This window comes from Apaloderma vittatum, unplaced genomic scaffold (genome assembly GCF_000703405.1).
Source record: "Apaloderma vittatum isolate BGI_N311 unplaced genomic scaffold, ASM70340v1 scaffold12590, whole genome shotgun sequence".
In the NCBI taxonomy this organism is placed as follows: domain Eukaryota; kingdom Metazoa; phylum Chordata; class Aves; order Trogoniformes; family Trogonidae; genus Apaloderma; species Apaloderma vittatum.
Genome location: NW_009696288.1, coordinates 98,440 through 114,091, shown reverse-complemented (window position 1 = coordinate 114,091; position 15,652 = coordinate 98,440). Strand labels below are relative to the sequence as shown.

At 38.3% G+C, this 15,652-nt stretch overlaps 1 protein-coding gene across 1 annotated transcript in view; it reads right to left on the bottom strand.

The window, feature by feature from the left end:
* Positions 1 to 494: 494 nt before the first annotated feature.
* The window catches only part of LOC104277630 (rho GTPase-activating protein 42-like), a gene marked incomplete at both ends in the record, with an annotated part of 76,917 nt that continues 61,759 nt past the window's right edge, over positions 495 to 15,652 (bottom strand). The window contains 2 exons of the mRNA XM_009874323.1: positions 495 to 605; positions 6,254 to 6,355. Of these exons, the coding sequence (XP_009872625.1) occupies positions 495 to 605; positions 6,254 to 6,355 (213 nt within the window). The remainder of the gene's footprint in view (positions 606 to 6,253; positions 6,356 to 15,652) is intronic.

Genomic DNA, 15,652 nt, shown 5'->3' with positions numbered 1-15,652 from the left:
AACTTTATCTTCCTCTTTAAGGCATATCAACATATGTTTTCTTTTAAGTGTGAAGTAAACTAAAGAAAATGACTCCATGAACAAAAAAAAGAACCACCAACATACCAAATCCTATAGAAAAACTGATTTTCTCGTTTACTTCATGTCTAACTTGAAAAAATGTATCTGTAAAAAGCCTAAACGGAATATTTAAATCCAAAACCCATCTGTAAATACAAGGTAACATCCGTTGTCTTGCACAGACACAACATTACATGTCCCATTCAAATGTTATGCACACTCCAAGTCATCAGACATTTCACTTCACAGTAGATATGATACTCTTACATAATCCTTTAATAAACATGGAAAGTGCCCAAATTAAGATCTTAATGTCCGTCTATGTACAACCAACCTGCAATCACAATTTAAAAAGGAAGTAAAAATAGTTATTGTAAATTTGATTTCCAGCTTTAATTGCATGCATTCTAAAGCAAATAAAACATAAAACTTACAGGTTCTACAAATTCAAATTTCTTTTTCTCTTGTACTTCTTGAATTTTAAACACATATTCTAATGATGCTTCATAAAAGTTTTGATGTTCTCTGTCAATCTGTGTATCTGCCTAAAAGACAAAATGTAATACAGACATTAATTCACTCTCATGATTCCTTTAAAAACAGATTTTATCATTAACAAACAGATATTCCACAAAAATATTTCACAAGCTTCATGGGGTTCAGTTTTCCTCCTGAAAATTAGAATACATATTTAAAATAGCTAAACACAATTTTAAGACGGTAGCATTACACACTATAGCCTCATGCCTCTTGCCCCATCCTTTTCGGGTTTTTTGGTTTCCTTTCTCTTTTTGCACCTTAATATTCTCATTTTCAAGAGAGCCTGGAGGGAAACAAAGCTGGCAGCAGGAACTCTGTCCCTGGTATATTGCAAGTTTAGATAAATAAATAGAAGAGAGAAAGATAGAAATTAAAAAGTGTCAAAAAGATAATTATTTCTATTGAAATGTTTGAGTATCACATGCACTGAAATCATATCTATTTCCCAGCTTCAAATATCTTCCCGAGAAGGTATTTTCATTCTTAAATAGACCATCTTTAGCGATGACATCTTGCAACTTATTATTTCACAGTATGAGTCACTTGAGGCTCTTGGAATGTAAACATATTTAACTCCTTTACCTCATAAATCAATGATTTTTCACATTTTAATTTTCAAATGCCAGAACTACAAGGCAATTCTTGTCAGAAGTGCCTGAATAATACCACCCGACATGAAGATCCAGGACCAAAACAGTGTCTTCTGCCTAAACAGCTGAAGAATTAATTCTTATCAGCTGATAAAAAGTAAAGGGCTTTTATCCTCAGTTTAAACAAGCCATGGGAGAAGGACCAGACAAGCAGTGTAGGATGTGGATAATGCTTAAATAGATTCCACTTTAATTTATCCTTCCGTGCAACCAATAATTTTCTCGAACAAATCCCCTTGGGGCTGCATTAGTTAGGTTTTGCTCTTAGGTCAAAAAGAAATTTTATCAAGTATCAACAACACGAGTAAGACAAGTTCAGCTATTTTTGACATATACCAGTTAAAATGTAACAGTGTACTTCTGTACATTCTCTAGTTCAATTATGGCATTAAAAATAACAAATATGGGAAAACTGCAAAAGCTAGATATTGTCTTTCCTTGAAAGTAAACATCAAACCAGCAAAGGTGTCATAAAAGAGGTTTAGAAGTTTTAACAGTACAAATGCAAAAAGTCAGTATTTTCCTTTAGGCAGGACTTGGTTATCAATAACATCATATATAAACAAATTTCTTCTTTAGTCAAGGACATGCTACTGTCCTGATTTGGCTGCACAGACTCTTAACAACATCGATTCCCTTCCCCAGCACAGTGCTCTCACACCACTTCAAAGCATGTGCCCCAATGAGATGTTTCAAATGGTCCAGTACGAGCATTTCCTTCTCATGCCTACAAAAAACTAATCAAGAAATTAAGTACACATACTACTATTATGAAGCAGAAACCAAGCACTCAAAATTCCAATTAGGAAGTGTCTTACCATCGAATTAACTCTACCGTGTGCCGTTCATACAGTGCATTTGGCTGCTGTTTTCTTTCACACTCAACATGTTAACAGGTTTATTTCACAAAAAATATATTGCAAAGCCAATGCTACATAGCTGAATTGAACTAGGTGCCACCACTTTGGGACACGACCTAGCAAGCCCTTGCTCAGGAGTGTCATCAATAAAGCACTTAAGACAGAATTCGGCTCTTATATTTGATTGTAAGCAAATAACGGAGTCCGGTTTTAAAAGGAGCTCTATCAGGCTTTGATTCAGAAAAAGTATTTCCATTCCTAACTAAATCCATATCTATCCTAAACAGCATTGAAGCATATTGTAGTTGTAATGAAACTTAGGACAACCAAGTGCCATCTCAAATATGGATAGGTTCCCAAATTAAAGCCATGATCACTACTGCTGTACAGGGACTAACTAATAATTTCCAAAATACACCTTCTGCTGAAGTTTACAAACTTTTGGGAACACCAAAGATTCAGATTTCTAAGAACTATTCTGAAAGTGATTTTCAAGTTTCAAGAGTGAAAAGGATTTTCACATATTTCTTTTCTGTGACTTCAAACTGCATGCAAAAAAAAAAAGATTTGATGGATATGATTTTGGGTCTCTATTTGTATGATATGTAGTCATAGTGAACAGAATTTTCATTCATGTACAATATCATTAAAATATATACCAGACCTCCACAAAAACTTGGAGACTGAAGCCTTTTCTCTATATTTGATTTATGCCTGATTCTGGAAAAGATTTTGGAGAAATAAAATCAAGGATTTATTCACTTTTTCACATCACTCAATTATGACCATTTTCTGCTCCACGGTGGACTTCTGTAGGCAGTGAAAAGACAGTGCTATGAAGTTTCTTTTTGATGCTTTTGGGGACTGACCTGCTGGAGAGCAGTGTAGAAGAAAGGGACCTGGGGGTTCTGGTGGACAGCAGGATGCCCATGAGCCAGCAATGTGCCCTCGTGGCCAAGAAGGCCAATGGCATCCTGGGGTGTGTTAGAAGGGGAGTAGCTAGTAGGTCGAGAGAGGTTCTCCTGCCCCTCTACTCTGCCCTGGTGAGGCCACATCTGGAATATTGTGTCCAGTTCTGGGCCCCTCAGCTCAAGAGAGACAGGGAACTGCTTGAGAGAGTCCAGTGCAGAGCCACAGAGATGGTGAAGGGAGTGGAACATCTCCCTGATGAGGAAAGGCTGAAGGAGCTGAGTCTCTTTAGCTTGGAGAAGAGGAGGCTGAGGGGTGACCTCATTCATGTTTATAAATATGTCAAGGGGGAGTGTCAGGAGGGCGAAGCCAGGCTCTTTTCAGTGATGTCCAATGACAGGACAAGGGGCAACAGGTACAAGCTGGAGTATAGGAGGTTTCACAAAAATCATGAGGAAAAACTTTTTCACTGTGAGGGTGACAGAGCCCTGGCACAGGCTGCCCAGGGAGGTTGTGCAGTCTCCTTCTTTGGAGACATTCAGAACCCGCCTGGACGTGTTCCTGTGCGATCTACTGTAGGTGATCCTGCTCTGGCTGGGAGGCTGGACTAGATGATCTTTTAAAGTCCCTTCCAACCTCTAACATTCTATGATTCTGTGATGTTAAAGTGTAATAATCTGTACACTGCATAAGCAGTCTTGCGGGCCCTTAAAATGTTCAAAAATTTCAGTTAGATGGATATATGTAAACCACTCTCTTCAGAATATGTTCAGATCATCAAACCTCAGATATCTAATTAAGGTGCTCTCAACTGTACTCAAAGTATGCAATATAGCTCAGTACAGTGTGACAACTACTCCTTGCTCATCCCAGTACTCTAACTCACATCATGTGATGAGGTACTGAGAAATTCTAATAATTCAAAGAAACAGTGGGTTAAAAAAGAAGTATTGTTCAGTGTAGACAGTAGCAGTTAAAATATGCTATTGTCACCTCACTAAATGCAAGAATCACAGAGTTATAGAATGTGTCGGGATGGAAGGGACTTTTAAAGGCCATTTAGTTCAATCCCCCTGCAGTGAGCAAGGACATCTTTAACTAGATCAGGTTGGTCAGAGCCCCATCAAGCCTGACCTTGAATGTCTGTGGGGATGGAGACTCCAGCATCTCTCTGGGCAACCTGTTCCACTGTCTCACCACTCTCACTGTAAAGAACTTCTTCCTAACATCCAATCTAAATCTACTCTGCTCTAGCTTAGAACCATTGCCCCCTATCCTGTCACTACACGCCCTTGTAAGCAGCTCCTCCCCAGCCTTCCTGCACTGATGTTGGCCTGAGGCAAAGACTTGCCTTGCCTCGAGCACCAGAGCCCCAGGTGCGAGCACCGCCTGGTTCCGTGCTCGTGCCCTGGCTCTGCTGCTCCTACGAACCCTGTCCTGGACATCTGCACTGTGAACACAGCTCGTTCAAACCACCTTGGATGAATCACCACGGATTTTGGGCCATAAATTGATGCTTGGCCTCCTTTTATTTACGATACAGATACAGGTCAAAAGTATCCCCAGTTAACATTTTTGGTACTGATCCACTACTGCACCTTCCACTTCTGGCGGGTCTATGTTCCTGCTTAAGCACACCTACAGCTGCACAAAACCAGGGGAGACAGAAATGACAAGTTACACCCTCGATGCTTCACAAGTGGAGCATCCAGAAAAGCAAAAATCTTCAGCCTCAGTTGCAAGATTTTTAAATCCAGAGATGTCACGTAAGGACACAGTGGAAAAACTTATTCTGCTTTTCCATTAGTTTGTGTGCTTGAGCCAAATCCATTGTTATTCTACTACAGTTTATTAGATTCACAGTTGTTACTTTGTTACTTTTCACTTCAGTTGCTGGTTTTAGATTGCAATTATTCTCACGTCTCAAGACCAAATATTTTAGTTATTTTATTTTGTTTCTATTCTAGAGTGAATTAGTGCTTAAGTTCACTTTCCCACATTTTGACAATTTTTTTTTCCTCAGCTAGTGCATAACCTGTAACAGAACTGCTTCACAGGATATTTAGGAAAGTTGCTAGCTGTACATGTACAACTGACATACAAGTGTAACAGTTAACCAATCCTTCATAACTAATGGCTTATTTAAAATGATTATTCTACAGACGGCAACGGCAATTCAGAAGGATAAGCATTATCCTTCTCTGGAGACATTCAAAACCCACCTGGACACGTTCCTGTGTGACCTACTGTAGGCGATCCTGCTCTGGCAGGGAGGCTGGACTAGACGATCTTTAGAGGTCCCTTCCAACCCCTGACATTCTGTGATTCTGTGATTATTATAATTTTTGAATTGCTAAGCTTCATTTAATTCAAATAATAGTATTATTGGTAAACACGCAAAAAATGTCCTACAATTTGTGAATGAGTGATAGTTACATCTTCTGTGAAAAATCCATTTGCAAACTAAACCCCATGATTTAAGAGCCACTGTGGCAAGTGTAATCTCATCAGAATACTTTTTATCTACTTCAGTACAAATCCCCAAGTGCTACTGGTATCAAATTGCTAGTTTTACTGTAATTTGCCTCAAGGACAAATAATAATTATTTCTTAATTATTTCTACCAGCATACTGAAAAGCCCTTGAATCCTCCTGTTAAACTAGAAGTCTTCATGATTTGCTTTTTCGTAATAAAAGAAGTATTAGCCATAGTATTAGCCAGATTTTTCAAAGCTGAAGTTGTGGATACAATTTCAGGGCATGATGCTGCAATCTCCGAATAAGGTGAAAAAGACAAAAAAGCAGTATAAAATAAGCATCATCAAAGTCTTCTCAGTTCAGTCTCTCAGACTAAAATTTGTGAAATGGAAGCATAATTTCATCGAGTAATAAATTAAGTAGCCAAAAAAACCCAAATATTTGGCTTTCAAATATCGCACATACACCTTAGAGAATTGCAATTTTATTGTAGTAATATAATTCTGGTTTTGCAACCAATAGACATTGGCTGTACGTGAGGTACACAAAATTGGACATGTAGAATGCTGCCTTGTTAAAAATCTTAACTCTTATTAGGGTCATATTAATTCCACTCAAGAATTCATACTTGCAACAAGCAGGACTACGAGAAATCACCACAATTTCAGATCAACAAAATACAGAATCTCTTGAAGAGAACCAGTCTGTTATCATGATCTCTATACATATGGGAAACTCAGTGTGTTTAGTGCTTACATCTTGCAAATGAGATTCTTTCTTCTTTGCTGATAAATTTAAGTGCTTCTCTAGGATCGAATAATATTTCTCACTTTCCTTGTCAAACTTCTTCTTCCCATCCTGAAAAACAAAACATTGCAAAGTAAAGTATTTGACTAAATATCACAGCTAACTTAAATTCAAAGAACGAATAGGTGTCAAAAAACCGCCTAGTTATAAAGACAATTTTGTTGGTTCCAGTGTTTTAGGGCTTAACTCTGGATTGGGCCTGAAGATACTAGGAGGACTGATTAAATACTAAATTTAATAATGCAATTTAATATTGCATTATTAAATGTAATATTTAGCAAGGATCTTTCCCATAATAAACCTATACAACAGACTCAGATCATCTCCCTTAATAACAATACACAAGGTTTTATGTAGGTGTCTTTCTAAGTAGCCATTTAATCCAAAATAATCTTCCCCAAGTTTTATAAACGTGCCTACCTGCCACACTGTCTTTACTGAACAAAAACACCGTGGAAGAGGAAGGTGAGCAGAGGTTAGACCTAATATGCTTATTTTCCACCCACACTAATATGAGGAAGATGGAAAAGCACATTCATGGTTGCAAAAGGCAAGTGGTCCAAAAATCTGTTTCAAATAATGTTTTGATGTGTCTGATTATTTAAGCTTGTATCCCTTAGAAGAGTTATTCTGCTTTTTTCCTTTCCCACTCAAGTTTTTTCCCCTCATGTGCAGACAATCCTTACATTGCTACTAATAGACCACTTTAACACATAATAATACAGAAGAAAGCTACTGCTATGAGTAACTTAACTTAGAATTTATCCCTCAAAATTTTTTAAATCAGCTATTCTGAAATTTAAGAAAAGGATTGCTTTCTCAAAAGCTTTTCCATCCTTCAAGAAGTGCCAAATTTCAGGAAATAGGAGAAGGAATTGAAGTAAATAGCCCACAAAAGTATTACAAATAATAAAAATACATTTTTTAATTTTAAGACTATATATCCTCTAATTAAAAGCTACTCTCTGCCAGTGACTTTTACATTCTTAGGTAAGTCTTAATGATTCTTTCTAATGATAAGTTGAATATTTTGAGAAAACAAAGAAAACTCAAGGTGATCAGTCCTACTCAGACATATGCAAAAGCTACTAATGTTGGAAAAACTAATTACTGAACATAATGCAGTAACATCAGTTCATCTTAAGAACTGTAATGATTCTTTTCCTGACCCCTTTCTCCCTAGAAATTGCTACATACAAACCCAAATAACTACCCTGCATTGTAGCACCACCCTTTTTTTCTTTGTCATATCATAGGCAAGTCAGGTCAGCCAGAGAAATAAATACAAGGAAGAATTAAATGTCTTGAAAGAAAACTTATCAACCAGTTGTAACAACAAAACACTTACTGATTAGCTCTAGTGGCTAAAGTTCACAATGGCAATTACACTAGATAATAAAACACACCATATACTTTCTGTCCTGAAAAAAGTTCAAATATATTTAGTATGAAAAATATGCACAATTTAATGTTCTCATTATCTCACAACAGAAACATCTTCGAAAGACATCATAAGGAAAAGAAGGGACTTGATCCAACAAAATATTAATTAACATAGAAAAATTCCCAATGCCTTCTATATTTAATTGCAGCTATGCAGCTATGAGGGGAAAAAAAGGAAAAAAAGGAAAGAAGAAAAATAAAAACTTTCATTTCATCTGGGAAGGGAAAAGAAGCTGTACGAATTATCTTCCAAAATCCTCCCCAAATACATTCTTCGAGAGAGAAGGCAGAAGGCAGGACATGCCAAATGACCCATTAGCCAAGAGATCAGCTTTCGTGGGACTGAAATCACAGGTTGATTCCATAACCACGGTTTTATTGGGGAATCCTCAAGTGCCAGGTCTTCATGATCAAACAACAGCAACCTAGTATGTCAACATCTCCTCTGGTCAGTTCAGTTGATCACGCACCACAGATACATATTTTTTGAATAAACGGCGCAGCTAGTTGTATACTGTCTTCTGAGACAGGGATGATAAAATGTTGGACAAAAAAGGTTAACTGGAGTACTTCAAAATCCAAATGATGCAGCTGGCTAAGTCACCATCATCTCGAGGAAATCCTGAAGTCAAAGGCAAACTCAACTGATACAATGAAAAATACAAAGAGATTTACTGTTTAATTTTTTTTCCACGTCACTGAAAGTTGGGAATGAGTCTGCCTAATGGCAATACTGAACTCTCTGCGCACAAGCTGGTGGAGTTCAGCGGTGGAAACCCTGTCCAGGAGACCATCTACTTCGGAAGGTAACTTGCCACGGCTTTTGCCACCAAGGCCTGGGTGCAGATGACAAATGCTGCATGTCTGGGCTTGATGCTGTGCCTGCCTTTGCTGCCTCAGAGCCTGGACCGAAGGAAGGAGATGCAGAGTCAGAGGCAAAGCATCTGCAGGGTTACCTGTGTCAGACTGGGAATCACCCAGCTCAGCTGAGTCAGCACCAATTCCCTCCCTAATAGACTTATTTAGGAGTAGTAGGTATCTCTCTTGCCTCCTGAACTATTTGTCTCAGAATCAAGCTGATATGCAGATAATAGATCAGCCTAAGTCTAGCCAGCCACCTGAGCTCATGTTAACATTAGCATAACCTCTACTAACATGAGCTGGAAAAGAGACTTCAAGTTTGAAGTCTAAGCTGCTTGTTGAGAGTCAAACAGAAAGCTGTGGACATGGGATTGGCTCCTCTTCTATCATACAGCACATCAAACGCACGGCGATGTGAAGAGGGATCCAGTTACGCACCTAATGAGATTCCCAAGGCACCAAATCCAGCCGCTTATGTTTTGTGCTAACATCTACAACATAACCTGTGAATTACATATGACATAATCTATTCTCTTTTATGCAAAAAGGAAAATATAGAAAGTGAGTAATTGCATCTAAAAAGCTACAACTTCTCCAGGAAAAGAGATCAGATAAACTAACTGTGGTTGCTAGGCATCTTGTATCTCACAGGAAGCTTCATGAAAACCTCTGTGGCACCATCCATCAGGACATGAAGAATTTGAAGGCTCTCTTGGTCTTCTATCAGCACTTCCAGTCCCCTCCCAGACTGCACCTCTCTGATGTAACAGATCCTCTCAACCATTACCTTTACAATTTTTTCATCAGTTGAGCTAAAGAGAAAACTAATAATTTGGAGCTTCCTTGATACCAGGACAACTTCTGGCCCAGGCACAGTGTTTCCAGTGTGAGCACATTCTATTAACTTCTTCCTTTTTTCCAGATTTTAACACAACAAAATTTCTCCCTTAAAAGCTAGAAGCAGACAAAGTAAGCAGAATAAACAGAAGTAGACTGAGAATAAAGATCACCTGGCAGTTTTGATTGTATTAGTGTCTTTACTCAGTGATACTTCTGGGAATAAGGATGTAGTGTCACCCGGACAGTGTTTCTGGCACCATACTGATCACTCCGTCATGTTTCTGGGAAAAGACTAAAAAATACTGGCCCCAACAGGTGAGATCCCTTCTCTTGAAAGATCCTCTGCTATGCCAGTAAAAATCATGTATTTGCATGTACTAAAACCTCAGAAAATTGTTTACTTCATAAAAATTAACAAAAAAAAAGACATGCTCAGAAGCAGGTGATTCATTTTCTGGAATAGAAGAAACACTTCAGTTTATGCCAAGATAACTCTCACCTCGCACACTCAGCCGGTGACTCAGAGCACACAGGCACATCCCAAAGTGGAGTCACTGACTTATCTCGTTCCAGCTTTAGCCTCATCTTCTGCAACCCTCAAAACGCTCTTATGCACAGCTGCTGCCCAAATTAATCATCCACATTCTCATCCCAGCAATCTGTGCCTGTGAGACTGAGAATCCCACTTTTCCACACGCCAGGAGGTTTACAAAGAAAGTTTCCACATGAAACTCTCTCCTCAGAGCTTAAGAGACAGAGGATTGCTTCTGTCTCTAGTTTCCACATTGGATCAAAAAAAAAAAAAAAAAAAGGAGATGTGGTTGGATAAGAAAGTGTGTGTCTGTTACCAGAACAGACAGTACCAGCCATGAAACAACACTTTAGGTATGTGGGCATTAGGAAGATGCTATTCCTGACCTCTGCAGGTCTCTTATTCCCTTCAGCCTCCAGCTACCTTTCCCCCTTGTACATCCTTCCTGCAAGTAATTCTGATCCTTCCTCTTTGCCCTGGAAACTTACAAATCATTTCTGTCAAAATAGCAGCTAGTATATGTAACAATTCATGTAAGATAAGTAATAGGGCACAATAAAATCATCTAAACTCAGAAGAAGAGAAATCACACGGATATATACGTCATCAATACCAAGTTCTGCCGACTCTAAGCACTGTAAATGTCTTTCGATAGTTGTTTAACCATGCTCAGGTGCCTCAGGTCACTAAGCCTTAAATGAGTTCAAAAATATTTACAGTTGTAAATGCTTCAATTTTCTAACAATCCCATCAGGAAAGCCCTTTACCAAACGATCAGCTTCTAGTATGTAGTGGAGTCAATCAATAACTTCCAGTAGCCTCTTGAGAATGTCAAGTCATGTAATGCTACATCTCAGTTTAATTCTCGGTTTTGTTCTCTCTGCTTAGTTTTCCTCTACAGCTTTATGTCAGAACTGAGTAGACAATCTCCAAAAGGAGAAAACTATCTTTTCAGAAATAAATTTTGCTCAAGCTACCACTATTTATAGATGTGCCTGTGGGAAGTTTAGCTGAAAAGATGTTCTCCCGTCCCTCTCATTTTACAGATATCTATGGCTGTGAAAAGATCAGACAGCAATTATTAATGAGTCAGATAATTTCTTCCTGTTCAGAAAGATTTTGATACCATGTTGCAACTAATCATAGGTATGCAACAAATTGCTGGCATGACTCCCACAAATTTTAACCACAAGTTGTAGTTTTGGATGTAAAGCAGAGTTATTATATTCTGAAGCCAACTTCTCTTTTCCAGTGGGAACATCAAGAAATCACATCTCTTTTAATGGTCTAAGTTCGTCACTACTTTGTGTGCAGAATTTTACATCAAATTTGTTACATGTATCTTCAGAATTATTACATAAATTATTGTTCTTTATTTTTCATAAGGATCCTTTGCCATCCTTCTCATTTCTTTCTGTTTTTTTCTAGTTGCAATGACTTTTGGTGCTATGTGTATCTCACCATATTTTAGCCAAATCTTGCATTTGTCCCTAAATGACATACTTTGTAGTCTTTATTTGTACCAGAATTCATATTTAAACTTTAATATACTAATCTTTAAAACAAATAAAATACCTGGTGCATTTAGTTCAGATTCATTTTCAATAACAATAACCCTGAGCAACTATAAAATAAACATGTTTTTTAAGAAGGGATTTTAAAAGATCAAGAAAGGAAATGCTAATAGAAAACATTGCAAAGAAACTACCTGGAGAAAAGTAATTCAATGAGAATCCCTTGTTCAATTAGAAAACACGTGATCATTGTGAAATATGGCCGGGACGATTTCTTTTCTTCCCTCCCCCTCACAAAATTAGTACATATTTTTCTCACTCTCTCAAGCTGAGACGCAGAAATTGTAGAAACCAGCACAGAAATCCAATAGTATGACACAAATATAGATTGAGTCAGACACATTTGTCAGTGGAAGAAACGGAAGGCAGTTCTGAACTCTACTGAGATCAATAAAGCCACATCCCCTTTCTCTCTGACAACTGCCAAAATGTCAATATAATAACACACTAGAGCTCACAGACTCACAGAATGTCAAGGGTTGGAAGGGACCTTTAAAGATCATCTAGTCCAGCCTCCCTGCCAGAGCAGGATCACCTACAGCAGGTCACACAGGAATGTGACCAGGCTGGTTTTGAATGTCTCCAGAGAAGGAGACTGCACAACCTCCCTGGGCAGCCTGTGCCAGGGCTCTGTCACCCTCACAGTGAAAAAGTTTTTCGTAATATTTTTGTGGAACCTCCTATGTTCCAGTTTGTATCCTTGTCCTGTCATTGGACATCCCTGAGAAGAGCCTGGCTCCATCCTCCTGACACTCCCCCTTGACATATTTATAAACATGAATGAGGTCACCCCTCAGCCTCCTCTTCTCCAAGCTAAAGAGACTCAGCTCCTTCAGCCTTTCCTCATCAGGGAGATGTTCCACTCCCTTCATCATCTCTGTGACTCTGCGCTGGACTCTCTCAAGCAGTTCCCGGTCTCTCTTGAACTGAGGGGCCCAGAACTGGACACAATATTCCAGATGTGGCCTCGCCAGGGCAGAGCAGATGGTTCATTGCTGGAATTTCAGACTTCAAATATATTTTTTAAAGTCACCATTTTCATTACGTTGCAAATAAAAAGTCAAAATGTATTCTACAAAGTTATTGGATTGTTATTTGGAACTGTAAGTTTGGGGGGTCATCTCTTACTAATTAGTAGGAAAAAAAAAGAAAAGAAGACTGTAGACTAGAAAATAAACTAAAAGTAGTTCTAGTCAGACTGATTTGAGCTCAGATCCTATAGATTTCCTGGAAAATGTGAATCTCAGAGTCTCACCACTTCTGAGGAAAGAAATAAATAAATTCACCTTCTATTTTATTTTGCCTGCGGTTTTGCTCAGAATTCCCATGGAAGTGGTTGGTGGGGTAGTGGTTTTGGTTTGGTTTTAATAAAACTGAAATTATCATAAGCATCTGAGACCACAGACTGCATTTTGATAGATGTCTGGATGAAGGGATTTCTTTTTCAGTAGAGACTTTGATTTGTTATGTGAATGCTCTCAATTCAAGATAAGGCTAAGAGAGATTTTCCAAAAGAAAAAATGAAAAAGGGATATAATACCCCCTTCCCTTCTACTCCTCCCAAACAGAATTTAATGTAACATGAGGCTATAGGGTTTCAGCAAATCTGTGAGAAAGCCACAATGTTAAAGGGCATTGTTTATGTACTGTTAATAAATAATATTAAATGGAACAAAGCTATATCATAGTTTATAAAGAAATGATTGCTGCTCAATATAAAAGTCATAAATTATGACTTATGTTACTCAAGACACTTCCAAATTGAAGCTGAATGCATCTTGTAGAAAATTAAATGTCCTAGCAACTATAAATCTTTACATTAATTCTTACTTATAAAGAATAATCATATGCAAACCACAAATACCCAGAAAAGAATATGGTCTAAGACACAATTATAATACAAAGAACATATTGCAGCTATGAAATAAAATAAGGCAATGAACTTGGAATACAAGAGTATTTAGCAGCATTACAGCTACAAAGACAGATATTAAAACCTAGCAATTTTAAAAATAACTTCAACTGAAATCTGGTATGATATGCATAAAACTAAAACATACTTTAAACAACCCGAAACTAATTTGAGTTCTGGAGGTAGTTCACATCTGTCTACAATACTCAATAACCCTGCAAGACATAAATTATTTTCAGGTTTATTTCCAAAGAAAATTTTCTTTTCCCTCTGTAACACCTTGACAGATCCAAATATCAGGAACTTTCAAGAGTATTTCCTGGGAGAGGAGAATCCTACAGCCACTTCCTAATATCCCCTATGTAATTCCATCAGATGTGTGCAGATAGAAGTCTCTACTATCAGTGAATTTTCCACTAACAGTGGAGACTAAAAAAAAAAAAAAAAAAGGCAGAAAAAATCCACTATTTCTATATCAAATTAAGAAGTAGTAACTACTAAACGAACAAATGTGTTTCTAGGATGCCATTTTTTACTCTCCAAAAAATTCCATCCTGAAATGGAAAAAAATATTAAAAGTTCCCAGCACTGCTGTGAAAAGACATGCAAATCTGCCAATACCGGCAGGTCGCAAAGCAGGACACACGAGAGTCTGTTATTCAGCTGCAGAGTTGTCTCAAGTTTATTTGGCATTTGCTGATTCCAGGAGTAGCTGCTAGATGTCTGGGAATCTGTTAAATCCCTGCCCAAACAGCAGGACTGGTAAGTCTACACACGTAATCTGGTTTTATTGTTTCTACTGTCTACTAATCATGAAGTATTTTTGCTGGAATATCTTACTTGGGATATTAGCAGGTTACTGCTTAAATAATAAGAAGAAGCTCTGTAGCACAGAAGAAACTAACTTTTTAAACCCTTTTTGAACCAGGTATAATAGTTTTCTGAAGTTGAAACAACAAAAGGGTCTCCTGTTCCTGTACCAAAGTTTGTGACTTAAAATGATTTAAAAATGAAAGTTACCCCTGCTCTTTAGGAATTCAGAAAGAAGCCCGAATTAACTCTGTATACTTCATCAAAAAGTCATATGGAATAAACTGCTCAAGTCATAACAAATGCAGGTATTTGCCAGAAATCAATATAGCTACATATCCTGAGTAGGGAGTATAAGATACCAGAAAAAACAAGACAACCCTAAGTCATAGTTTACATGATAGAAAGAAAGAAGCCAACTCAGACCTGGGACATTCTATTCTACAAAAGTGAAAGCCAGTCAACAACAACACAGGTTGTAATTTAGAGTATTCAAAATGCTGAAGTGACTCAGCTGGCAACACTGTCCATGGAAACCTGCTAACGTTAACGCTTACAGAATCCAGCTGGAGAGGGGACCTTGTCTACATGAGTAGAAAACAGTTGTGTTTTTTTCCTGATTATCTAGTTTCAGTACGAGCTTACAAGGCTTCCTAAAGTTCATTAAAATAACCAAATCGAAAATCAACACCTATTATTATTTTTGCTTTGCTTCCATACACATGAAATTCAGTTCAGCTCAGAGGACAAAGTGGGGCAAACAGAAAGAAAAGAAGTTTTACAGGAAAGGACACATACGTCACTATGGCACAGGTGTGGATGGTAGCTGGATCTTTGATGCAAACAGTGCCATGCGTGGACAGAAAAAAACCCAGCATTTACAACAGATGGTACTGAACAAACCTGATCTCCTTCTGTGACAGGGTGACCCGCTGGTTGGATGAAGGAAAGGCTGTGGATGTTGTCTACCCTGACTGTTGCCCACAGCATTCTCCTAGAGAAACTGACAGCTCCTGGCTTGGATGGGCATACGCTTTGCTGGGTGAAAAACTGGTTGGATAGCCGAGTCCAAAGAGTTGTGGTCAATGGAGTTAAATACAGCTGGTGACTGGTCACAAGTGGTGTCCCTCAGGGATGCCCAGGATTTGGATGAGGGGATGGAGTGCACCCTTAGTAAGTTTGCAGATAACACCAAGCTGGGTGGAAGCATCAATCTGCTTGAGGGCAGAGAGGTTCTGCAGAAGGATCTGGATAGGCTGGATCACTGGGCCAAGGCCAATTCAATGAAATTCCATACAGCCAAATGTCAGGTCCTGCACTTCGGCCACAACAACCCCCAGCAGCGCTACAGGCTTGGGGAGGGGGGGCTGGGGGGG